At 46.5% G+C, this 24,766-nt stretch overlaps 12 protein-coding genes across 12 annotated transcripts; 4 read left to right on the top strand and 8 right to left on the bottom strand.

Moving 5' to 3' along the window:
* Positions 1 to 75: 75 nt before the first annotated feature.
* On the bottom strand, positions 76 to 986 carry N7478_004889 (uncharacterized protein; the record flags this gene model as incomplete). Its single annotated transcript, XM_056921103.1, has 3 exons — positions 76 to 257; positions 323 to 724; positions 830 to 986. 3 exons carry the CDS (start codon positions 984 to 986, stop codon positions 76 to 78), a joined length of 741 nt encoding a protein of 246 aa, XP_056779140.1.
* A 571-nt stretch (positions 987 to 1,557) lies between these two features.
* N7478_004888 (putative GTP binding protein (GTPBP1)) lies at positions 1,558 to 3,586 on the bottom strand (the record flags this gene model as incomplete). The annotated part of the gene is made up of 3 exons (XM_056921102.1): positions 1,558 to 1,886; positions 1,949 to 3,467; positions 3,533 to 3,586. 3 exons carry the CDS (start codon positions 3,584 to 3,586, stop codon positions 1,558 to 1,560), a joined length of 1,902 nt encoding a protein of 633 aa, XP_056779139.1.
* Positions 3,587 to 4,230: 644 nt separating this feature from the next.
* N7478_004887 (U4/U6-U5 snRNP complex subunit LSM3) lies at positions 4,231 to 4,708 on the bottom strand (the record flags this gene model as incomplete). Its single annotated transcript, XM_056921101.1, has 4 exons — positions 4,231 to 4,265; positions 4,333 to 4,369; positions 4,432 to 4,524; positions 4,586 to 4,708. 4 exons carry the CDS (start codon positions 4,706 to 4,708, stop codon positions 4,231 to 4,233), a joined length of 288 nt encoding a protein of 95 aa, XP_056779138.1.
* A 708-nt stretch (positions 4,709 to 5,416) lies between these two features.
* Positions 5,417 to 7,585, top strand: N7478_004886 (uncharacterized protein; the record flags this gene model as incomplete). Its single annotated transcript, XM_056921100.1, has 1 exon — positions 5,417 to 7,585. One exon carries the CDS (start codon positions 5,417 to 5,419, stop codon positions 7,583 to 7,585), a length of 2,169 nt encoding a protein of 722 aa, XP_056779137.1.
* Positions 7,586 to 7,972: 387 nt separating this feature from the next.
* On the bottom strand, positions 7,973 to 8,952 carry N7478_004885 (PIG-L family deacetylase; the record flags this gene model as incomplete). The annotated part of the gene is made up of 2 exons (XM_056921099.1): positions 7,973 to 8,640; positions 8,715 to 8,952. The coding sequence occupies 2 exons, from the start codon at positions 8,950 to 8,952 to the stop codon at positions 7,973 to 7,975; spliced, it is 906 nt and encodes a 301-aa protein (XP_056779136.1).
* A 1,015-nt stretch (positions 8,953 to 9,967) lies between these two features.
* N7478_004884 (putative short chain dehydrogenase/reductase) lies at positions 9,968 to 11,121 on the top strand (the record flags this gene model as incomplete). Its single annotated transcript, XM_056921098.1, has 5 exons — positions 9,968 to 10,058; positions 10,121 to 10,169; positions 10,229 to 10,294; positions 10,345 to 10,785; positions 10,845 to 11,121. The coding sequence occupies 5 exons, from the start codon at positions 9,968 to 9,970 to the stop codon at positions 11,119 to 11,121; spliced, it is 924 nt and encodes a 307-aa protein (XP_056779135.1).
* A 188-nt stretch (positions 11,122 to 11,309) lies between these two features.
* On the bottom strand, positions 11,310 to 12,235 carry N7478_004883 (bZIP transcription factor; the record flags this gene model as incomplete). Its single annotated transcript, XM_056921097.1, has 2 exons — positions 11,310 to 12,025; positions 12,082 to 12,235. The coding sequence occupies 2 exons, from the start codon at positions 12,233 to 12,235 to the stop codon at positions 11,310 to 11,312; spliced, it is 870 nt and encodes a 289-aa protein (XP_056779134.1).
* Positions 12,236 to 12,861: 626 nt separating this feature from the next.
* N7478_004882 (uncharacterized protein) lies at positions 12,862 to 13,389 on the bottom strand (the record flags this gene model as incomplete). Its single annotated transcript, XM_056921096.1, has 1 exon — positions 12,862 to 13,389. The coding sequence occupies one exon, from the start codon at positions 13,387 to 13,389 to the stop codon at positions 12,862 to 12,864; it is 528 nt and encodes a 175-aa protein (XP_056779133.1).
* Positions 13,390 to 14,152: 763 nt separating this feature from the next.
* On the top strand, positions 14,153 to 15,187 carry N7478_004881 (alpha/beta hydrolase; the record flags this gene model as incomplete). The annotated part of the gene is made up of 1 exon (XM_056921095.1): positions 14,153 to 15,187. One exon carries the CDS (start codon positions 14,153 to 14,155, stop codon positions 15,185 to 15,187), a length of 1,035 nt encoding a protein of 344 aa, XP_056779132.1.
* Positions 15,188 to 15,427: 240 nt separating this feature from the next.
* Positions 15,428 to 16,834, bottom strand: N7478_004880 (putative oxalate/formate antiporter; the record flags this gene model as incomplete). Its single annotated transcript, XM_056921094.1, has 3 exons — positions 15,428 to 16,335; positions 16,390 to 16,482; positions 16,537 to 16,834. The coding sequence occupies 3 exons, from the start codon at positions 16,832 to 16,834 to the stop codon at positions 15,428 to 15,430; spliced, it is 1,299 nt and encodes a 432-aa protein (XP_056779131.1).
* A 1,573-nt stretch (positions 16,835 to 18,407) lies between these two features.
* Positions 18,408 to 19,926, top strand: N7478_004879 (fungal specific transcription factor domain-containing protein; the record flags this gene model as incomplete). The annotated part of the gene is made up of 3 exons (XM_056921093.1): positions 18,408 to 19,000; positions 19,096 to 19,574; positions 19,667 to 19,926. 3 exons carry the CDS (start codon positions 18,408 to 18,410, stop codon positions 19,924 to 19,926), a joined length of 1,332 nt encoding a protein of 443 aa, XP_056779130.1.
* Positions 19,927 to 20,009: 83 nt separating this feature from the next.
* On the bottom strand, positions 20,010 to 24,595 carry N7478_004878 (ABC transporter; the record flags this gene model as incomplete). Its single annotated transcript, XM_056921092.1, has 12 exons — positions 20,010 to 20,226; positions 20,284 to 20,754; positions 20,827 to 21,496; positions 21,566 to 21,624; positions 21,812 to 21,883; positions 21,957 to 22,080; positions 22,152 to 22,553; positions 22,644 to 22,809; positions 22,893 to 23,611; positions 23,689 to 23,922; positions 23,995 to 24,274; positions 24,335 to 24,595. 12 exons carry the CDS (start codon positions 24,593 to 24,595, stop codon positions 20,010 to 20,012), a joined length of 3,675 nt encoding a protein of 1,224 aa, XP_056779129.1.
* Positions 24,596 to 24,766: the final 171 nt, after the last annotated feature.

Genomic DNA, 24,766 nt, shown 5'->3' with positions numbered 1-24,766 from the left:
TCGCGTAAACCCCTCTACAACACCCCCCTTGATTAATCCGTAGATTACAATAACTCGGACATTCGTACCTCAGGCTTACGCCTTGGTTTCCTGCTGGCGTGGATGGGCAACCTTATGCAGACGCTCCTTCACCTTCTGCATAGTACTGTGCTTCCCACTACTGCCACTCTTATCACTTCCCTTATCACTAGTACCAGACGCCTTATCGTTGACATCCTTAGAGGATCCAGACAATCCAGATGATCCAGACGAGGCATCTGAAAATCCACCGCATTAGTATTGACCTACCAAAAATACGCACACCTCTAGTAGAAGAACTCACGGTTCTCAGTAGCAGCAGGGTCTGCCACCTTCTTCTCCACGGGCTTCTTTCCCTTCTCCTCCTTCTCAAACTCCTCCGCCAGCTTAAGAGCTGGACCTTGAGGACCCTTAAGTGCCTCCGTACTCACGTGCGAGTGTGGATCATCAGCCTTGGAGTGTGAAACACCGCTTTCTTTGTTTTCTTCCGTCTTGCTTTCAGTGGCGAGATCTTTGGGCTTGGACTCTGGTTCTGTGTTACGTTGCTCGGGTTGGGACTCGGTGGGTTTGGGAGCATCGCTGGAACCTGATCCACCTGCTGTAGCGGTTTCGGTCTTTGGAGTCTCGGTGCTGTTTAAAGGAGTGCCGTCTAGTTTTGGTTCTTGGGGAGCGGTATTGGCGTCTGAGTCGAGGGCACCTGGTTGTTCTGTCTAGATGTTAGTTGCAATCCCTTTGAAACAATAACATTCCATGTTTGAATGTATTTTCTGTGTAGGTTAAAAGCCGTTTGTTTATAAGGACATTAATTTACCTTCGCGGTTACCAGCGTCGTAAGGGTCATTGGCGCTGCCTTTGCCCTGGACACCGGATATTGGCTCCTCGCCATGTGATATAGCTGGACTCTCAGGGATATCTTCGCCCCAGAGGACAGTAGAAGCTGCGTTCACGACACGATTGACGGCGTCCATTTTCAAGTCCTTATCTTATAAATTTATTGTAAGGGATGTGGCGTAGGTAGGGAGTTGGAGTGTAGGATTGAGGGTATTGAAGGATGTCGATAGGATATGAAGGTCTCAAGGTATTGAGGTGAATAACTAAGAGCACGATAGAGGATTGAAACAAATTGTTTGAATGTGACAGAAATATTTCAGGTACCAATGGGTTAAGAAAAAGCTTTGGGAGGTGAAAGTATAAAGAGGAGAGGGTTCAGCCACGAGGGTCTCTTAAGAGGCGTGTTCTGTACGGGTGTACAACGTGTAATTCACTACGTCAGTGGAGCTCGCTAGGACAGCGACTAAGAGGCAAAGTATAAATGGATCCTTAAACTTTCAGCTTACTACGACAACCAGTGGTACGTCGTGACGATCTGGATGGATCAAGCGATCGGCGCATGGCATCATCTGACGTCATGTCACGTGGAGTCATAGATTGCATTGGACTACGAATATTCAAAGACACGATAGGGTAGTTAACACATCATTGGATCGTGTAATTTGTAATTTAGAATAACAAGTAATAATAGCAATGATAGTCTATGCCTTATGCCGTGTCAGTACTAGCTGAATCGGACTTCTTGACGCTGGCCTCCTTAGCCTCCTTGGCCTGGGGATTCAGCGGGTTCTCAGGATCATAGCCAATGCTCTTTACAATACCCAGACCTTTCGTTTTGCCTTCTCGGAAAAGTACTCTGTCGCCAGGAGCAAGGAATTCCGGCCTCTGCATGAATCGGAACGCGACTAGAGCACGATCGCCAGTTCGAATGAAAGGGCGGTCAATGTCAATCACTGAGCATGTTTGACTGACCGCTCCCACGTGTAACATAGCTTGATATTTAGGCTTGATAGTGGTGGCGTGTGAAAGAATCAGAACTACAGGGATGTTAGTTAGTACATCAAATGATCCATCACGTTATAATGGAGTCTCATTTTACCTTCAGCAATGAACTCGCGGTATACCTTGGGCGCGGTTTCCATCTTTTTCAAGACTACCATGCCCTTGCGCACTTCTTTACGCCGGACACGTTTCAGAGCAAAAGACCCGGACTGACCGGCAAAGCAAGCGTTGACCGGTATCCTCTTGCGTTCAATGGACTTTATTGTAGTCGTGGTGAATTGGCCGAGGGAGTCTGGCCCAACAACAATTGAATCACCGGCGTGAATAACACCAGATTTGACGACGCCAGACACCACAGTACCCACATGAGGCACGGAGAAAGTGTCATTAATTAAGAACTCGAAGGGAGCGTCCTGGTTGTAGTGACCCCGGTGGGGCAGAATATTCAGGAAAGTCCGTACTAGTTCCAGGTTCTCACCAGTGACATTAGAAACTTGGAATATAGGGCATATTCGCTGGCTGACAAATTGAGCCGCTGTATTTATGGTATCTTCCATGTCCTTGATGAATATGGGTATTTTGCGTGCACCAGGAGACTTGAGTATCTTGGATAATTGAGACAAGGTCTCTTGGAGGATTTGAGGCGGGCAAATGTCGATCTTGGTGACAATGACCATGACAGGAACATTGAGCGCAAGGGCAATTCCAAGATGTTCACGACTCATTCCGATCAAGCCGTTATTCGCGGCAACCATCAGCAGACAATAGTTGGGGCTGCTGCTAAGCATACCGAACACTGTGGTTCGCAAATAACGCTCGTGGCCTGCAAGGTCGGAGAAGGATATGACCTTCGCAGATCGTTTTCCGATCTCTTCCCAAGATAGCTTACGGCCTTGGTGATGGGCGACAATTTCGCCGTGGCTATCGAAGCCCATGATTTCCATGCCGACAGAGCTGGTTCGGCCACTTTCAATTTCGTGCTTGTGGCGAAAGAGATTAACTCGAGCACGACCACGACCATCGTCGAGACTGCCCTTCACCAACACACCAAGCATGGTACTCTTCCCCGCATCTACATTGCCCACCACGGCCATTCGAATTTCCGCCATCTCTTCGATGTTGCCAGCGTGTTGACGAATGAGCAATTTGCCCCATACATCCTTGACACGGTCAGGTTTCTCTGGGCATTCCTGTTCACCACCCACATTGTAGGTGAGAAGGATGCGGCAGTGAGCGGGAATGGTTTCGGCCGCCTCGCGCAGTCGCTGGAGAGCAGTCTGCCATTGAGGAAGGTTAAAGGCCATTGATTCACCGCCGTCCTCGAGACCGAGATCAAAGATGGTTTCTCCTTGGCCTTCATCTATGCGCGCCTGCAAGGCGCCTGCTAGCACCTGCAGACTGTTCTCGGCTTCATCCCCTGTTCCAAGAAGAAGCTCCTTGAGCTTCACAGTACGGGGTGAGTCAGATAAGCCTAGTTGGTCCAAAATATCCAGCTCTGCGTGGTCTTCAGTGTCGCGCGACACGCCTCCAGTCTCGTAAACACTGTCACTGGGCGCAGCGACTGCGGAGCGATGCGTTTGCTGCTTCTCGGCATACTCGGCGAACTCGCTCAAAGCCTGGGATAGCTATGTGAGTGGGCGCGCATTACAATGTAACGAACCGGTGAAACAACATAACATACAATTTCGCCTCGTTTCCGCTCCTCGGGATTTTGTTTTGCAACAGCTGTTGGCATGGTTGATGGGGTTTATATTCAGATATCGAATGATGGAGGGGTCCGGGTAGTGACGTTACGGTCGGGGGTAGATCGAAGTGGGACCGCCTTTGCTCTGGCGCTATTCAGACGTGTATTCGAGGGATCATTGCTTGACTGCTCTAAATTAAGAAAGAACAGTGTTTGTGAGGGTCGAAATATGAGAGACAAGTGCGTGTATGTAGAAAGAGAGAAAGAGCAAGGGAAGAGGGAAGAGAGATCGGGCCATCTTTATCGATAACCTTACAACTACGTAGTTCCGATGGGAGAGTCATTCGTTTGAGTCATCCAAGCCCAGCATGATCTGCTGCGCGAAGTCAACTGCGCCACCAAATATCCATTTACTATCGAACATAGAAACTAACAGAAGCTATTATATGACTAACAGTGGAGTTCGACAGGGGTGGTCTTTGTTTACAGCCTTGCGGCTCTGCTGTGAGGGGCATCGGCACACCGAGTTTGGTTGTAGTGGGGTGAGCATTTTAGTCATGAACCAACTTCATTCGGTCTATGTAGCTTGTAGATGGTATCTTAATATGTCATTTTCCCCTACAGGCTGCCGAGCTTTCATTTCCAGGGTTCCCTCTCGCCAACGCCGGTTTCCTCTATTCATATATGGGCCGATCTCAAGCTTGGGGGGAAATCAAAACGACGGAATCACCTATATTAGCGAATGAATGTTAGAAACAAAGCCATTGAGGAGACGGAAAAGAGACAGAGAAACATACCCCGTACAAATAACATTTCTTCTTGCTTCTTGATTGTCTGGTATCAAAACTCCCGGTTAGCGTCGTGTCCCCATTCAAATATCCGCACGTAGCCCTTACGCGTGTGACTTCTTCTTCGTTTTCATCCTCCTCTACCACGTAGATGATCTCCTCCACATCACCCAGAACCAGGTTGCAGTGGCTATCATAGGCCTGATGAGTCATTCAAGGTTAGAGGAAACAATCGTATGACCAAAGGGACGGGTTGGCTCACGTGGAGGCGGCCCTTGAGTTCGCGGTCACCGCGCAGCTTCACGAAAACGATCTCATCGAGAGAAAGACGGACAAGGTCCAAGGGCTCTGAAACAGATGCGCCTGCATCCTCTGTATCGGCCATCTTGGTAAGGGTGGAATTGAAGGTGGGATCTCCTTGACTGGATTGCGGGAAACAGAATCAGAGAGCTTTGTCCGCCACCCGATATGGTTTAGCGTTGGAAAGGAGGTCAGTGGTTAGTCAGCACGTGTTTACCCCAGACTTTTGTTTGTTTTGTTTGTTTTGCCGAGAGTTTTGTATGGAGAAAAAATGGAGCCAAAATGGAGACAACCGGAGCAAAATGGAGTAAAATGAGGGGCGAAGGAGGGATTCTACCGTCTCTCTCCACTTGGTTCCATTGCTGGCGATGTGTCAATTGCTATAGATTTGTCTATCCATGGTGTTTCTGATCAAATAGCTTAAAATGTATCCTACCTCAAGGAAATCACTTCACTGGTCACTGCTACCTTTGTAGAGGTCTGATCCCGCTCCCCATGCGCCAACCCACTTAGTGAAACTCGTGCAGCACAAGTACCTTGTACCCCCTCTTTCATCGGAGGTCGAAGCGTTGGCCCCAGAGCCCTATTTCATTATGTGCTACCTACCCCCTCTTCTTCTGCTACCTGTTCCTCCCCTGACAATCTTCACTTCTCTTTCTCATCATTGTTTCTGGATGCTGTGCACATTTTCATTTTCATCATGAGAGTCAGTTTCTCCGTTGGGAGACTAAGCTCCCAATGGCATCATTCCCCAGGAACAATTCGAAAGCCTAATTTCTTGAGCTCGTTTCGAATGCGCTCTCTCAATGCCCCCGGGTGCACACGACCAAACTCATCATACACATCATCTGACAACTCACCTTGGAATACCTCTATGAACAAACGAGATAGCGGAAAAGAGCACTCATCTACCATCCCGAATGTACAAAGAGAGGAATATGTAGTGGAATCTACTCATTCTTCTCCAGATGACCCGCCCGCTTACGAGCGCGTGGAGCAAATTGTGACCACTACCGATCCTGACCCATCATGGAATTCAAGAGAGGAGGAATTAGAGTATGCCGCAGATTTTTATCGTGTTTTGGATGTGGGACAACCAGACCAGATAATGGCGAGTCTGACAGACCTACGGTCGGCACAGCTTGTCGCATCATTACCCCAGACTGTCTTTATCGAGGCGCTCCACCAACTGTCACCCGTCTATTTTGTGGAGCCTTTCCGCGATCTCCACCACGCCCTTCCCTCGTGGGCATCCCTTATCCAAGGAATTAAACGCGCTGAAGAGCATTTCGATAATTTTGTTCGCAACCTTTTTACGATTGTACGATATCGAACAACGGGCCCTTATCCGCTCGAACTAGCCGAATACACACATCTTCTGGACTGTGCGCGATCGATGGGAAATGGTCCATTCGCCGAGGAACTATGGCAGTCAATGCGGCGCGAAGATGTGATTCCAGATATGAATTGCTATAATTATTGGATGGAGGCACAAGTGTGGGACCACTGCTATACCGGCCAGGAAGCATTTCGGTTACGAGTTGTGCCCAAGACTTACAAAAAACGACGAGCGGAGCATCGCAACATTGGGTGGCGTGGACCTGGAACTGGAAACCACAGTGTTCGGCGCAGGATTTTGCCCATGTATCGAATAATGATGAAGGCCGGACATTCTCCGGACGAGCAAACTTGTATCAACCTCTTGCTTGCCTCTGCTCGAACGGGCCATAAGCTCGGCATGCGAGAAGTTATGCAGACCGTGTGGAATGTGGATATCGATGCAGTGAAAGACGCCGAGGATCCTTCCACTTTGCCGCCTCCGACACCTTATCCTAAATCCTCCGCGTTGTATCCAACCGAGAAGTTGCTTTTTGCAGTAGCTCACGCGTTCGGCACGAATAACGATATCTTGGGCGCGGTTCAGGTGATTCAGTTCTTATCCGCCAATTACAAGATCAAAGTACCCGCAAAAGCATGGTACGAGTTACTAGAGCGAGCATTCGTGCTATCCCGTGTACGACCTGGCGGAGTCAAGAATCACTGGGAAAATGAACTCGGCAAGGTTTCCCCTGACGTTGTGCGCTCTATATTCGAAACTATGACCTCGGAGCCACACAATGTTAAAACAACCGGACCTGTGTGGCGATTTATGCTGAAGACAGCGTACGCTTTCGGTACCTTGGAAGAATGTCGGTCATATTTGAGTCGTGCATACAAAGTACTTCTTTCTACAAGACGGCAACAGGAAATGGCACGCCAATTGGTGATCCGCCTTCTTAACCCGGTTATTCAGGCTCCAGTTGGGAAAGGAGAAAATCAACAAGTCAACCCAAATCTGCTCAAAAGTCCTCTATTAGCTGAGGCGATCAACAAATACGATATCAAACGACTCGAGTTGTACCAACAGACCCGGCTCCTGCAACGTTCAGCAATGTCTATAGCAGTCAAAAAGGAGTGGAACGAGATATCATTTAAATCCTGGATCTACCAATTACGACCAAAAGTTATGGAAGAATGGCAGGATTTCATGCCAAGAAGATTCCTACTTCACTACGGCGACCTTGCTGGTGAGGTTACTTTCCGTGGAAATACAAACTTTGCAGATCGAGATTGGAATAAGGGTCCATACGTGCCTGTCAAGCGTATCACGGAGGGGAAGAAGCCCGGCGCTTTTCCAGATTCATTCCTATTCTGGAAGGAAGCTGACAGATGGGATCATATGCACGAGAAGTACCCATGGTTGGATACAAGTATGAAGCCTTTGAGCACCCTGTTCACCTTCCAAACCGAACTCAGCGATGAGATCAAAGCTAAGATACAGGAGCTTAAGGAAACATGGGTTGACTATCCTGAGGATCACGCATTGGCCGGCTCTGGGTTTCATGGTCGTCTTGTTCATTTGCGGTTGGACAAACCCCAAGAGCGGAGCTCATTCCTTCTGGATGAGAACTCATTGATTTGAAAATTCGTTTGATTGTCTTCAGATTTCGTTGATTTAGCGTTAAACCTTTGTTCTTGTATGATAGATACCCACTGTCAAGACTTTCATAAATCTGATTTAGCCGCACATTGTCCAGGTGGCATAACATCTCAATCTGCTCAAATATTACCTTCTATTCCAGACCCTGCCTAAGTAGAGATTTTGAGTCCTCAGTAGGCCGACTCGGTCATGGCTCTAATGAATCCAACAGCCCAAGAGCCCTGGTATGGTAAGCTTGGATTATGTACATTGCGTCCAAAGCTATAAAATGGGTCTTTGGGCGACAAGTTTCATGCAGTAATATACCATATTTACAGGTGTTTCTAGCTCCATGAGACAGCAGGATATACAACCATCAAGTAGGCAGAATCAAATGTCCTCCCTCACCAGGTCATTAACAGTCATATAACGCCCAATCGTAATCCAACCCCATCGGAACCAAACCATTTGGCTCTGGTGTCCTTTGACCATAGCAGATTGAGCAACAACCCATTCACTCACAGAGCTAACGAAAAGCAACCGAGCTGGGCCTGTCCCGCTTTTCTTCGCTTTACTAAACCTCGCAAAGAAATTACTGAAAGCTCCCTGAAGCATCGACAAAGGCGCATCAAGCACACCGGCATACTTCCTAAAAATCGACGTAGAAGTCAACGTATACAGCGTAACAGGAGAGGCAAAACCAGACTTCCCTTTCATAAGTAACCGCACAAAGTGCACTGCACCGTGATACAGAGATCGGTGATTGATATGGTTGCTCACGCCGTGTTTGTCAAATGTCAAAATTACATCAATGGTACATGTAGGCGCCTTCTTAGCATCCAATTTCTTAGACCCGTTCAGCGAGGCGGCAAGATCCGGTGCAAATGCCGAGGCAACGAGGGAGGATACAGCTTCTGCGGACCAGTCTTTTGTCATGCTATCTGGGAAACGGGAGGGGTCGTCTACGACGAAGACGTCGGATTCATCGCGGAGGCCGAGCTGGAGAGCGCTTTTCTGTAGTTCCTTCTTACGAGTTTCGCCGAGGCCGTCCGCGTCGCCTGGAATTGAGAAGTGTCAGTTCTCGACAATCGGAGATAGTTTTTCTTTTCCGTAGGAAGTTATGGTCACGTACCGGTACTGAGACAGAGAATCTTGAGGTGATTGCCTAGTTCTGGTTTGGTGAGACCCAGAACTGACGGCGCAAAGAACATCGCCTCGTCATCGGGGTGAGCAATCAGAAGGACTATCTTCTTGTTTTGTAGTCGGGGGAAATTGCGCGTGAAAGGTGAGTTTGATGTTGCGGAGAACGTCCAGAAGAGAAAAATTGCGGCGATGGCTACTACCGCGGAGGTCCAATTGAGCGACGGCATTATGGCACAATGAAGTTGGCGCGTTATCTGGGTTCTTTTCGCGGGTCGATCGGGATATGGGCAATTGTGCTTGTTGCAAGAAGCTCAAGGGTATTGCGGTTCGGAGGAGGGAACTAGCTTTGAGAAGCGTGGATCAAAGGCTGCAGAAGCTCAGGATTTAGCACGGCGGGGAACTGCTGGAAACATCCCACTCCGCGGAGCTTGATGCGTCGGGGCTGGATTGGGTGAGGATTGGGCGACGAGTAATGGAAATGATAATGGGGGAATTATATTAAGCGTATGTCGGTTTCATAGCTTGAACTGCCAGAAATATCACTTAGGGCATTGGAAGAACAAGGTGGTAGCAGGCTATCTTGAAAAGGGGAGAAGAAGCTTAGGCTTAAGATTCTCAAGCGGGTCGATCCCCCATAATACATCACGTGGTGCAAATGGCTATACATCTCGCCAACACATTATTTTTCAACACTCAGGCAATACTTAGGAAAGCAAATTCTAGCCATTAAAGCATGTCCCAATGGTAAGCAGTGATTTACTTTGACCGTTGTATGTTTTCCTCTAATCTTTTTATATGCGATTTCTCCGTGTCCCAGTTCCAAGGGAGCTTCCAGTATGAGCATGAGAGACCATAGCGTTCAGCGGGAGAAAACCAAAAGCTCGCTGCAATGATCAAAAATATACCATTCAAAGATACTATTTTGCTTATAATCCTTCTAATATATTTAATTGTACGTCTACTTGTATGTCTAATTGAATGTAGAAATCTTTATGTGGCAAAATATGTTTTCCCCCGCTGGACGCTATTGTCTACCGTGCGTAGGCCACGTACTATGTAGCAAAGACTCGGCTCAGGGTAAGCATCTTGCATTAGCGTTAAATTAGACCTTCCAACTCTGAAATCACATCGGAGGTAAGAGACTGGAAAAACAGCTTATAAAGCCCTTCCTACTTCCAATGTCGGAATGCACTGCCAGAGTATTTTGATGTCAATATTTGCACCGCGTTCCCTGATCTTTCGATGCCTCAATACATTTCTAACATCCCGGTGGACTGCGATGTGGATTTTGATACAGCAAATATCAGAGGGAAAACAGCAATTGTCACAGGAGGTGAGTTCCACCTTCCCCCATGAACTTTTAAGTAGGTACTGGTTAGCTGATAATATGCAAAGGGGCCAACGGTCTTGGAGAAGCATATGTGCGATCCCTGATCGCTGCAGGGTATGAAAAACACATAGGTCGCACTCAATGCGGTCACATTCGACTGATATATCAAGCAGGGCAACTGTTTGTATCGGTGATCTCGATACAATAAAAGGTAGAAAGCTTGAAGCAGAGCTTACAGGGTAAGCCCGTGTACTGAACCTTCTCGATATTTGAATTAACATTCTTCAAGTGTAAAGTTTATCGAATGCAATACTGCCGACTGGGATAATCAGGTGCGACTGTTTCAAGAAGCTGCTTCATTCTCCCCAACAGAGAAAATATCATACGTGATAGCCAACGCCGGTATCCATCGCCCAGATGAAGTCTTTCTATATGATGGGGATGATGCAGTGCCCAAGAAGCCCGACTTGACAACTATCGATGTCAACCTGATAGGTGTTCTCTATACAGCTAAATTGGTGTCCCACTATTTCATCAAACAGAACGGAGACAAAGTATCTGAAACACAGGAAGACACATGTCTTGTCTTAATTGGATCAGGCGCAGCATTCTTGGATTGCCCTCGCGCCCCTCAGTATTGCGCGAGTAAATGGGCTATGCGAGGAATTTTACATTCGTTGCGTAGAACCGCCTTTTATTACGGCAGTCGCTTGAACATTATATTGCCATGGTAAGAACCTTTGAAACATTCAAGTATCTTTTTCTCGGGAAAATATTAACCAAATATAGGTACGTCAAGACTAACATCCTATCCGACGAAGCTTTTGCACATGTTTCAAGTGTCGGTGTACAATTTGCAGAAGCGAAGGATGCAGGTGAATGTCTACTACGAATTCTCAGTGACATGGACATCAACGGACGTTCTTTTTTCATTGCGCCGCGGAGATGGGCAGCACGAGGTTTTATTGATTTGGGTATTGAGGATTATCCGGAAGATTCTCTGCTCCAGGAGATCCAAGAAGACCAAGTGAGATCTGCACCGATTGATTTGGGATTATTCATCTAGGGAACTAGTAACCAATTATCGTGTTGCATAATTTCCAATGTCCCTGGAAAATTACCATGTATCATACACTAGGCAAAATGGCCGCATATGACGTTGTTGAATCATGCTTAGTTTTTGACTGAATATTCTATTTCGTGAAAGTTCCAAAACGTGGGAATATTTTAGAGTTCCAGGTACTAGTTAGTGCATCAACTACCTGGCTTCTCAATTGAATGCCAAATAATTGGCCTCTCTCCTCTTTTGACTCTCCACTGATTAGTACTTCTCAGTATATCCCCGCATCCCCTCAACAAGAATCCCCATTTCTCCAGAAATGCCGGTGTGACTTCCCAGCTTGTAGGTTCCCACGAAGGGCCCCACACAAGTAAAGTTGCACCGGTATTTCGCGTGTCCCAAAATGCCATCAAGTCATGACAAAGATCATCATCATCAATTTCATCCTGAGCAGATATCAGATTATCCCGCAAATTTGGGAACGGAAAAAAGTCCAGCCAGGGGTGATGAGGAATTTCTCGCTGACGCATAGTTGGTCGTAAACTTGGAGGAATTGCTGCTTCAGGAATGGGATTCATGAGGTTGGGTTGTGAGAGATTAAAGATTGAGATAGCATCATCTGGTTGTAGCGATTTCATGGTCATTCCCATTGCGCGGGTGTTGTCAATGATTGCACGTTGGATGTTGAATCTGGACACTGAAATGAGATGATCTACATTGGGCGAATTTCTTTCGTAATTTGAGAGCGCCATTGATTCGAATCGGTGCATCAAATCAAATATACCCGAAGGGGCCCTTGAGCAGGTAAATTCGTCATCATGGTTGGACGGGCGTTGTGGAATTATAACGGCGCTTTGTTTGTCCAGTGATGGCCAGTCATTCAATTGTTGGTCTAATTTCTTTCGCGACCCTGAGATATTTGTTAAAAGATTAAATCAAGTTGTTCCGAGACAGTGGAGATCATACGGTATGCTCTCTGGCTGAGTCTGTTCTGTAATTTCCTTCTTTCAGTTCGGTCGATGGTCCCAGTCCAGTCGTCCTTGGGTACCCACACCCCCTCTTGTTGCGGCATCCGAGCCAACGGGATCTCCGGGTGATCAGTTGTCAAGTGTAGCGGCATGATGAAGATGACAATACTGGGACTTCAAGATCAGAAAACTGCACAGATTTAATGCTCTACTGCAATCTGCTTACTTGGCCCAGCCGATGGCGGTCCACCGCAGTGGCGATCTTTGTTGATGGACATGATTGGCCTATGAAAGCTAATCTTGACGCTAACGCAACTTGCTTACTCGGCTAACCTGGATTGGACTAGCTCGGGTAGTGGAGATCGGTGGCTTCCAAAGTTATCAATGCGCCTAGACTTGGCAGTCATCATGATTCATGATCCAGCCTTCTCCTGTACTACAGTCAGCCCTGTTCAAACTTCCATCCCTTACTAATTAAGGCAGTTCTTTTTAAATTCAAATTTATATTCAAAAATATGCTTAGGAGACTGAGTAGTGAAGAAGTTCTGCCCACATCTCTTCGAAAGGGATGGCATTTTAATTGGGTTGACTATATAATTTAGTACATGTTGCAAAGCTTTCACGATTCGCAATTTGAACCTTGCAACTTGAAGCAATAATTGGTTTTTGGCAAATATCCAGAACTTTGGAAAATCTTATTTGTGATATTAAAAGAGATAACACATCAAACTATAAACCAGCAATACATGAACGGAACTTGTCAAATACGAAGCACAGTTCAAGACTCTGAAGATTTTACCTGATCATAGGCATAGTTGGAGGATTTTGGGCGCCTGTTCGTTGAGCATATAACCGCGACGACAACCAATACCATGCAGAGACCGAAAGCATTTACGGGATTCCAGTAAACAGGGTATCCTTCTGCTTTTTCACATAAAACACTCGGTAGCGATATTTCGAATCCCAAAAATAGCTTCGGCTCGGCCTTATCATTGTTCGCGACCGAGCTAGCCTCCTCAATAGCGAGTTGACAATCGGCGACAAAGCCAGCCTCACACATAGCGACTAGTTTTTCACGGCGATCTTGGTTGCGAAGTATAGAATCACGACCCTGAGTATCTTCCCATGGTTCACTTTGGGGTAGCATATGTTGATTTATCGTTTGGAAGTTGGATTCCGACGGCCGAGATTCGATTTGTATAAGGTGGTTCACTGGGTCGGGTTCATCTCGAGTAAATAGAGGTATTGGTATTGTAGCTGCCAAAACGAAGGAGATAGCAATTGGCAGAGCGGATAAAATGCGCATGGTTGCGAAGCGAGTGAATACACACAACTTTGTTTCAGTCTAGCTTTCTGGCGAAGACGTGAGATTTAAAGCAAGTCCTGAGCTATCCTGAGCTATCTTGAGAGCGGATACAGCGCCAAGGCCAAGAAGTACATTCCGCTGGTTAGCACCGGACTTAAGACACGACGTCCGAGTCGAGCTGACAGCGGACATCCTTGGCTCTCTTCAGCGTAAGAGACACCATTGCAAACCCTCAATTATAGGCAACAACTATACATACGAGCAGAACTAGCCGGTTCGACCCCCATCCTCAGAAAATTGCCGATCATCAACTTCCGTGATCAATCCACTCGGATGAGCCACTGTTATTCTCATTATGGCTGGATAACACTTGTGGGTACCCACATCTGAGCCCCGAACGCCTACGACATCTTGGATGATTGATATACATCTCGTCTGATGATTGGTTCCCGGTCCCTGAAAAGTAAGCAGCATACATTCGTGTCACTAGGCACTACAGTATGATGCCCAAGACCCCTAAAATATTGACACTCTAATGATATGGGTACCAATCTCTGGTACTGTGATCGGTCGATGACATACTTTTTCTCGTAAAACAATTTTGCATATGAACCAAAACTGAATCTTGGCAAGACAACAGCATAATGGGGCTGGGTATAAAGACAGCTGCTTCTACCAGAACAAAAGAAAGAAAGAAAGGTATCGTTTCTGAAATTCTCATCTTCATTGCCGCGTAAATTTAAACGGGACAAACTTGAACACCATGATCATGAAGCTGATAGTAACCGGTATCGCCGCCCTCAGCATGGCAATGCCAGCTACAGCACAAAATATGTCCTACGGAGCCGACAACTTCTACCGCAGCAACAATGTGTCTATTCAACCAATCAGCTTTCAAACCCAATACCAGACTACCGTTGCGGGAAACCTGTTCTATCTCAAAGATGAATCTCAAAGTACCACTAGACCCGCCGTTGTAGTCGGCCACCCCATGGGTGCCGTGAAAGAACAAAGTGCCAACCTGTACGCGACCAAGTTAGCCGAGCAGGGGTTTATTACCGTTTCTATCGACATTCCATTCTGGGGTGCCAGTGAGGGTGAGCCACGCAATTCGGTGTCACCAGACCTCTATGCAGAGGCATTCAGCGCTGCAGTGGATTATCTGGGCACCCAGAGCTCCGTTGATCGAGAGCGAATTGGTGGACTTGGTATCTGTGGAAGTGGCTCATTCGTGATCAGCGCGGCAAAATTGGATCCGCGTCTCAAAGCAATCGCCACAGTAAGCATGTATGATATGGGCAGCCTATCTCGACGTGGGCTACAGCATTCACAGAGTTTTCATCAACTCAAAGAAATGATCGCCGGCGCGGCCCAACAACGCTGGATTGAACTTGATGGGGGCGAGGTTCAGTACACCAGCGGTACCCTGAATCACCTTACTGCAAAGGCTTCCGCAGTAGAACGTGAATTCTACGACTATTATCGCACCAAACGTGGTGAATTCACACCTGCTGGGTCTACGCCAGAGCTCACTACACACCCTACACTCTCCACATTCACCAAGTTTATAAACTTCTACCCATTCAATGGTATCGATACGATATCACCACGTCCGATGCTTTTTATCGCAGGGAACCAGGCACATTCGCGCGAATTCAGTGAGAACGCCTATTCACGAGCTTTTGAGCCGAAGGAATTATTCTTGGTTCCAAATGCTGGCCACGTCGATCTCTATGATCGCACCGAGCTTATTCCATTCCAAAAGCTCACCAGCTTCTTCCAAGGAAGCCTTATTTAAAGATAACCAGAAGTTTTCCACGATGAATTGCGCATTCACCTTCGTCTCGGCTTTTTTAATCAGACGGGAGTTCTTAATGGGAACAATGATACGAGTCAGCATTGAATTCGAATTTCTGAATGTCGACGAAATGTTCTATATGCTTTTACATTCTACTTTCACAAGCATGTACTCAAATCCGATGGAATTCAGTCTATCGCCTCGAAACTATAATCAAGCCACATATCATGTATACACAAATTAGAATTTAGTTCTCAACGACCATCCTCGGCAAACCACGCGCGCCAGGACAAATGCGAAGGCTGCTGCAAGGTACAGAGTTCCACCCAAAATAATCAACCCTCCATATTCTCCCCCATTACCGGATTGGATTGCCCCCGCAATAGGAATCCCCGCAAGGGTACCAACACTCGCGACTGTGAAAGTGGTTCCATTGCGTTTACCATAATCTTCGGTCGCGCACACTTGAGAAATACACACCGGGGTCAAGCTTATTGCTGCTCCACTCCAAAATCCAAACAGGACAGAAAAGGCTATTATGGCATGCAAATTATCACCAGCACAAAACCATAAAGACAGAATCAATATGCCACAAGCCAGTGCTGTCAGTATCATGACATTGAATCTTCCCAGTCGGTCTGCTAGTAAACCAGGGAGAAAGCGTCCTGGGATGGCGCCAACATTCAGGAACACAATCAATAAGTAGCTCGTTTGTTCATGGACTCCAATACGTAGTGCATATGAGGCAATGTAAGTTATCGGAATGAAGACTGCAAACTCCACGAGGAAGACTGCCAGAGTTGTGGCTGCGTAGTTGGCATCTTTCAACGCGCCAAAGTCGATTGAGGCACCGGCCTTCATATTCCTGGGTAACCTTGTTTTCAACAGAAGACAAGCAATTAGACACAATATTGCAGATAAAAGTGCCATGATTCGAATTGCCCAGGGGAATCCGATCTTCGGGGCAGTGAACAAAATGATAAGTGGGAATATGACTCCTCCAATGCCGCCAGCAGTACATGCAATACCCGTGGCAAAGCCACGACGAATATTAAACCAATGCCCAACTGCCGACACCACAGGGGTGAAGAGTGTACAGGCCGATAGCCCTCCGAGTACACTGAAGGAGAGAAATATCTGATAATATTCTAAATTGGTCTCATTAGCTGCGGTGCATCAATGATCGGTGATAGATATCTTACCAGTGCTGAAGCTGAAGCATATAAGCGCTACCACAATTCCAATTGAGCCAGGCACTATCACCCAATTTGGACCATATGCGTCGAAGATCGGACCTGTCTTGTTGTTAGAATGATCTCATGTCATGTTTATGGGAATATTTCACAGACCTGCTTGGGCGCCCCCAAGATAAAGGAAGAAACCATAGGCGCCGAATATCCATCCGATGCGAAATTCTGAATATTCTTTGAGCTGATGAGTGCTCGTCCAAGCGTGGAGGATCCCGAGACTATTCAGTAATCCCATGGAAGGAATCATAGCACACCATGCGCCCAAGACAACGGACCACGCCTTGACACCACCTTCTGGGTATTTGTCATTTTCAATTTGCTCTCGATATGGCGATTCTGAGTCGGAAAGGACTTGTCTATCGATCTCTCCTTCTCCATCTGATTTTTCGACTCCCATTGCATCCAAATCTCACACAAATGTACCAATTTCAACCTACTCCGAGTCGGTTTTCGTCCAAGTCTCGAGCCCATTTACATGTATATCACAAACTTGACCCTGGGTAACTTTTCACTTTATATATTAACCGCTTGTACTACACATGGACACCAATCAACTCAAATTTGCATCCAAATGTGGCATGGGACATGAAAATCTCTCAACGTTTTCATTTCTTGTCCTACTATCTCTTCTTCTCCTGCATTTCCACACTCCAATATTAGAGCTCGCGGGGAAACTGCGAGCCCATTGGCTGGCTGAGCGATGTGATTTCCACTCGATTTCAAAGGCAGTTTAGAAATTCTCGGTCAAAAATGAACCTGATTGGTCAATAGTGGCTACCTTGGTGGATACCGATGTGGAGCCCCAGTTCTAGCATTATTAACCTCGCAATGACTGATGAAGCCGTTCCGAGACCGATCAGCCGATGGCAGCTTTTCTCTATTTCGCACTATTTCTCTAAAATACCAATGGTTTCTAAAGAGCAGGTCATGTTCAAAATCCCCTAGGACTGGCATCTTGGATCGAACTTCATGGAGTCTGACTTCGCCGAACGCCTCCGACAATCAAAGGCAAGGGAGCATTTTCTGGCCACAGATCGGATTTACTTGATTTCCCCGTCGCTCAAAAGCCCGACACCGGAATAAACCATGACGCCGACAGAAAACAAACCAAAGAGCCGCCAAGGGCAATATAAACGGCCCTATCGGTCAAAGCGCCATCCACCTTGCGACCAATGCCGACAGAAGAAGCTAAGATGTGATCCCCAAGGACAAGGAAGCTGTCATCGATGCGATTCTGCTGGCTCAAACTGCAGCTTTGATAATCTAATACGCCGGCCTGTTGCTCCTTCAGAAGTAAGGCTGACTCCTAGTGGCCAAGAAGATAATATTCAACCCGATAAAGCCGAGGTTGCGTTGAATCAAGTTGACTACACCCACCAGTTCCAAGTGGACTCAAGTCTTCAAGGTATCGAAACGAACTTTGATGCTCACTTGACTGGGACTCCAATTGAAGAACTGATAGCCCCATCACCTTCGGCATATAACCTTCCCGAGAGAGCAGTGCCTCAGACTATTCAGACATTAGACCAGCTGAAACAATTTTCCTATCAAGTCATAGGTGCATCGGGGGAATCAGATCCTTGGTTGTTGCGACATTGCAAATTTGATGATCATGGATTTTCATTATTTCATCAAGTTCATTTCCGGAATGCAGGCGGAGTTCCATTGGATGAAAAAATTCCCGTACACTTTCTGGTTACGGCGGATCCAGTATACGAGTCTGCCCAAGAGGAAACAAGGGTTCATCAAAAGGAAAATCGTCGCATTGAGCTGAACGCACTAGTGCCCTTGGAATGGGGCCAACGATTGATTTCTCTGTATGTTGCCGGATCGCTCATTCATTCCCTTGTACAATACTGACCTAGAACAGATTTGTGAGATTCATATTTCCCAATTTCCCTCTCATTTCTCGATCTCAACTAGGCTTATCCGCCTCTCGAACTGTTCCAGAGCAGCAAATACTACAAAACATGCCTGTGCACCTCCTTGCGGCGATATATGCTTTAGCGACACCCTTTGCCAAATTCGACGACTACCTGTGCGTCTTGAATGCCTATTCAACTCCACCCACAGATAAATTATGGCGTATGGTCTTCGAAATCATACTTGACCAAATACACACTCCCCACCTAGCTACTCTACAAGCAGGTCTCCTATATCTACACAAGCCTAAACAAACCAATCAAAGTGCCATCACAGATAGTCCATTTGTATGGTCATTCGTTGGTCAATTAGTTGGCCTTGCATCTTCTCTCGGCCTTCAATTCGAATGTCAACCCATGGGCCTTCCAGCCTGGGAGCGACGTCTACGCCGACGATTATGGTGGGCCATCTATGCAGAAGATAAATGGCGCTGTCTTCTGATGGGTCGACCGCCTTATATCCGACAAGATGAATGGGATGTAACAGATTTAGACGATGAAGACTTCCGGATTGATCAAATGCAAATTGACTTTCTGCTAGCACCTAGCGATCAATCTCAGCGTGATGAGGTGAACGCACAGCAATTTCAGTATTTCGCGCAATTATCTCGAATCGCCGATGAGGTTCAACTTCGCTTGTTGTAAGTTTGCTTAAACCTTTGAATATATGCGATAGCACAAAATTTGTGCACGTGTGCACGTTGTTTCCAAGCTAACGACTGCTCCCATTGACCAGTGCCTTACACGCATCCCAACGACTAGCCTCAGACTTTGATACATCTCTCGAAGTCTCCCGTGAACTCCTTCAAAGACTCAAAGAATGGCACTCACTTCTACCATCACAGCTGAGATCTCAGAACAGACTCTTCACCACCATCGATCGAAGTGGTCCACAGTCAAACTGTTTACACTTCTCTTATATCCTACTAGAGATATTAATATTTCGCTCTCTACTTCGACCAATGGTAAAATCAGCAGCTCCCCCACGACTTTTTGATGAGGCCGAGGATCCTACAAGTTTCACAAACATGGTCGATGATTATATAACACAGATAATCGAGGCAAGGGAGGTAGAGCCTGTACCTGCACTCGACATGTCTGATGAACATGGTCCTGGAAATGCCGTACTAAAGGCAGCGGAAAATTGTGCTGCAACAATGTTGCGGTCCGTGGTGCGGATGTCCTGCAGTGATTTGGCGGGATTTTGGTACTCATGTATGTTTACATCTGTGATTTGACTCCGCTTGGTTCTGGACTGGGGGCTTCTTGTTTTCAAATTTGTATTCAGCTTCTAATTTGGGTATTAGGGTGCCGAATCGGCTTTGCTACTGTTTCCAGCTTCATAATGCTGCTGGTCGTACAGGCTCCATCGAAGGAGCATGCTCTTCGGGCGCTACGATTGCTTTATGTGTGGCGGAGAGCACTGCGTGGGCAGAGCCAAGGATGTGATCTGATGAATTTGGCTTTGGTACGATTAGATGGGCCACATTGGACAGGGTTAACAAGCACATTCTTTCTACCAAAGCATGTCAAGGAGGCGTTGGAAGTGAATATCGATCAGGAATAATGAATCTAAAAGGACAATGACACATTGCGATATAGTGATTATTTTCTAATACCCAATCACATCCGTCGCTAATTTACAGCCGGTTATTTCAATGAAGATCTATACAGCTCTGCAAACTGAGTATCCTCCGCCAGCAAGGCACCAGGCTCGCCGAATTCGACTATCGACCCGGCATCCAAAAGTGCAACTTTGTTGTAGAACTGGACATGTGTAAGCCTGTGCATAACAGATATGACGGTACAATCTATGAACTCGGTATCCACGATATCTTGTATGAGAGACTCCGCTTCGCTATCCAAGCTGCCAGATTGTCAGTTCTGTATTCATATATGCGCATCTGCCTCATTATCAACCTACCTGCTTGTAGCTTCATCTAAAACCAGAATCTTGGAGCTTTCCTTCTTGATTATAGCTCTTGCAAAGCATAGTAACTGCGTCTGACCCGTAGATAGGGCTAGGTCCTCAACTCTCTGATCCAAATCATCTGGGCCTTGAATCAGCTGTCCGAAGCCAACACGCTTCAGCGCATGAATTATTTCGTCGTCCGAAGAGGTACATGATGTATCGATGCTAAATCGTACAGTTGCCCCGGGTAGAATGAATGGATCTTGTGGCACAACGTTGATACGCGAGCGGAGATCTTCTGTGGACTGCAGGGAATTTATATTGACTCCGTCAATGAGTATTTGCCCCGCAGTAGTATGAATCATTCGCAGAAGGCTCATAATTAGAGAGGTTTTTCCACTTCCGGAACGGCCAAAAATAGCCATATGGTCACCGGGTTGTACAGACAGTGTTACTCCTTTAAGCACCGGCTCAGTCTCAGGTCTGAAAGAATCGGAGCCACATTAGTAAGATAGATCTCAGCTTCAAATCACTGACAGATAGAAGGGGACAAACCTAAACCTTGCAACCACATTTACAAACTCAATAGAGCCAGTCAAGGCCCAATCCTCAGTAGGGGAATTCGCAAGGATTTCCCCGTCATCTTCTTTCTCTGTCTCAGCAACGAAGCGCTTAACTCTCGCGACAGCCCCAATACTCGACTCGAGCTTAGTCCATTCCTTGATAAGACGGCCCAACGTCTCACCCATTCCAATGATAATAACCAGCGAAACGCCAACACCCCCAGCGCTAATATCAAGTTTCTTCTGCCAATTAAACACGGTCGCGACAATGATAACGGCTAGAATACCCGTTGTGAGATTCATGACGAAGCCTAGCCAATTCTGTACACAGCTTTGCATATACATCGGACGCTGGGATTGATCTACTAGATTCGATGCACGCGACTGGTAGAAGGCTTGCCAGCTAAAGGCCCGAATTGTGATTGCGCCATCTCCAGCAGTGCGCGCTCCAGGTCCTGCAGACCCTTGTGTTGATTCTGCTTCGGAGAAGAGGGTGTATAGTGGTGCTTTTGCTTCGATCATGAGGAGACGCATCTGCCGGGATGTTTGAAGGTAGAATCTCTGAAGGATATACAGAAACGCAAATATAATAGGTAGAGCAACGGCTAGTGATCTCGAAAAGGCTGCTAGAATAATGATCTGTGCAAACACTGAGATCAAGGCTGCAAATTTGAAGAGGTCAGTCCATTATAGGATATGAAAGGAAATTGAAATGGATGTGAGAGTTGTACTTGACGTGTAATTCAATGCCGTTGTTGGAAGGACCATATCTATCAACTCCATGTCTTCGCTGAATCTGTGTTGCAGCTCCGTCAGACTCGGCTTTCTCATTCAGAGGGACAATTCCACAAGATAGTTACCTATTGAGAAGTTCACCACTGTCTGTTTGTGAAAAGAAGCGGAAAGGGGCTCTAATGACAGACGCTAAGTAAGTGGTTTGGTCTCTGGTAGACCAAGACGAAAGAGGCGTCACATACCTGAGAGTGGCCTTGAGTAGATCGTAGTGAAGCTTATTCGCCGAGTTCGATATAATAGATATAATGGCAAACCTACCCAGAAAATAACATCGAAGTCAGTGACACCGCTCAATCCCAAGAATAGGGCAATATTAAATCAACTTACCAAGCAGAAATGCAGGCAGCGATAGTTCCAACAACCCCTAGCATGACATAAATGCCCATATACATACCCAAGTTTTGATTCGGTCTCTTGGAATTTGCAGCAGACCACCAGTCAACCCAGATCGCTAAATTAACAGTTAGTCACTTGAAGTCTGTTGGAAATGGCCGAGAAACATTCATTACAAGATGTACTTACTGGAAAACTCAATACAAAATATCCAAAGCGCCATGGATATCAGATACATAATAACAGCGAAATAGCCGGAGCTAGCAACGTAGTAGGAATATATCGATGCGTCACCAGCCTTGCGCCTCTGGTCTTGAGGTGGTTCCGATTCGACATTTTCGGTGGCCCAGGTAGCATCCCAATCTCGGACAGCTAGCTCGCAGGTGCCCTTTGTGGGGGCATTTAGATGTTTAGTGGGATGTATATGATGCGCTTTTGTAGCCACCTCCAGGTCGGAGGAGTCACTTTCTGATACTCCAAGTTTGTCTATAGAAGATTTCCCTGCTTGTGGTAGGGTCCCGGGGCTGTTAAAATCCACAATTCGGCCATTATCAAGCAAAATAATTGTATCCACCAACCCCATGATTTTTTCTGTACCATAAGTTAGTAACTTGTTCGACGTCGACGTCGCACCTTGGCTTCACGAGTGCGGCATCATTATAGCCGTATTAGATTACTCACCATTGTGTGTAGCCAAGACCACAGTCGTCCTATTACCACGCAGTATCCCGGAATCACGTCCAAATAGACGATCAGAAACGATTTTGATGGTATGGGCATCCATCCCACTGAACACATCATCCAAGAGTATAATGCTTCGCCGAGAATAAACAGCTCTAGCTAAAGCCTATAAAAGAGCAAAAAGGAACGTCGGTCAGCGATCGTTCGGTCATAAAGAATAAAGTTAAGCCACCAGAGTGTATCACTCACAACACGCTGCTTTTGTCCCCCGCTCAGATTCATCCCCTTGCTACCAATCTCTGTATAATCACCCCTTTCCAGGCGTTCCAGGTCATCCTCAAGCCCACACACGTACAGGACTCTTCCGTACCATTTTTGATCCCACGGCGATGCACCTATAATGTTTTGCCGAACTGTCCCATTCTCAAGCCAGGCTTGCTGTGAACAATAGGCCATTTCCTCCTTTTGCCCAATTTGTACTTTCTGGGGTTTCATCGCTTGATTAGATGACACATTCGAGGAAGGCACTGGAACGAGTTCTCTCAATAGCGCATTGAGAAGACTTGACTTTCCACTGCCGACCGGGCCAACAATTGCGGTTATTGTTCCTCGGCTGATACTCACAGAGACATCTTTCAAAACAGCCAATGGATTCGCCGTATTCCAAGAAAGCTCGTCACTTCCCAGCTTGATAGACCCCTCTTTCTCCTGTTCTAGAGCCCTGTCATATTTTATATCTGATTCAGACGTGTAACTGCAGAATTCTTGGATTCTGTTGAAATTGCCAATGCATTGGATGACTTGTGGGAGGCCCTGGATGAAGACAACCACTGGTGTCGTGAGGAGCGTGATAAGAGATAACGACGTGAAGGCTTGAGCCGTGAAGAGGGAATCATGTTTCCAATATAAGGCGATGATGATGTAAACGCCAAAAGTAATGACTGGTGCTAGGTTGAGAGGTGTCAATGCTGTTGTGATTTTGTTAGTCAATTTGAATCAATTCATCCCATAATTTAGGCACAGAGACGGGCCCTGATATACGCACATAGCATTATCATCGCGATAAAATACTTTCGGTAGGAATGTGAAGTGTTGATCTCTTCTATCCGCAGATCTTGTATGAGGGGTAGCATCTTCCGAGAGAGCCCAAGCATCTTCACGGCCTTCATATCACCTAGCATTGCAGAGGTAGCTCTCAGTCGCTTCTGAACCTTCTCGATCCATTTGACTTGCGCGTCCTTTAGATAGAATGAGATTCTCGATGTTGCTGCGATGAACACTATGATTTCGTTCAACATTAGCGTCTCTCAAATTAACGCGTCGGCAACTTTTGTCATCGCTTTATACTCACCAAGAATAAGAGCAAGGGGTGCAACGCAAGCTAAAGAGACCTGTCTCCCAAGTAGCCAGCTTGCAATACCTATTTCCAGCAGAGAGCCCCATGTATCGTGAAACATTTCCAAACTCGCTACTATACGCTCGACGTCTGTTCCCATTAGAGAAACCGCGGTGATTTCCCCGAGATCCGCTGATCGAGTCTGGAGAGTTCGTTGGTAAATCAGAGCAATCAAGCTTCCACGTAGTTTTGTGACAAATCGGAAATTCTGATATTGGTATATCGACGTGGATGCCTATGAAATAAAATCAGATTATCATACGCCGATAGATGCTAAGGGTAGACGCAAACTCACAGCAAGGCCAATGTATACGATAGCCCATGCACAGACCAGCCCCTTGGCAAAATTTGTATCGTGGTGTGTCTGTTCGATGAAGTCTAATGTCGCATTGATGAGAAACGGCTGGGCGAAGGTGAACCCAGTGACGAAAAGACGGGGTATTATAGCGGAAATGAAAGCGACAATATTCGCCTGAAAGCAAGCATAGAGAAGACTGTTTTGACTTCGATAATCATCTGGAAATATAGGGAAAGTGACAAGATCAGCATCATCCATTCACAATTAATAAGAGTTTTCGGTCTCATCTCACATGTTGCCCAAGTTGAGGTCAGCTTGTCCAGTACATCATCGCTTTTGAGGGTAGTATCCAGAGGGGGAAGATCATTCAACGAGATGACCTTGGTATATCCTCTTCTGAAGGTGGATGCTAGCCAAAAAAAGCTGGTC

This window comes from Penicillium angulare, assembly GCF_028827245.1.
Source record: "Penicillium angulare strain IBT 27051 chromosome Unknown utg000004l_segment0_segment0, whole genome shotgun sequence".
Lineage (NCBI taxonomy): Eukaryota > Fungi > Ascomycota > Eurotiomycetes > Eurotiales > Aspergillaceae > Penicillium > Penicillium angulare.
The sequence above is the reverse complement of the archived record's forward strand: the minus strand, read 5'-3'. Positions and strand labels throughout refer to the sequence as shown.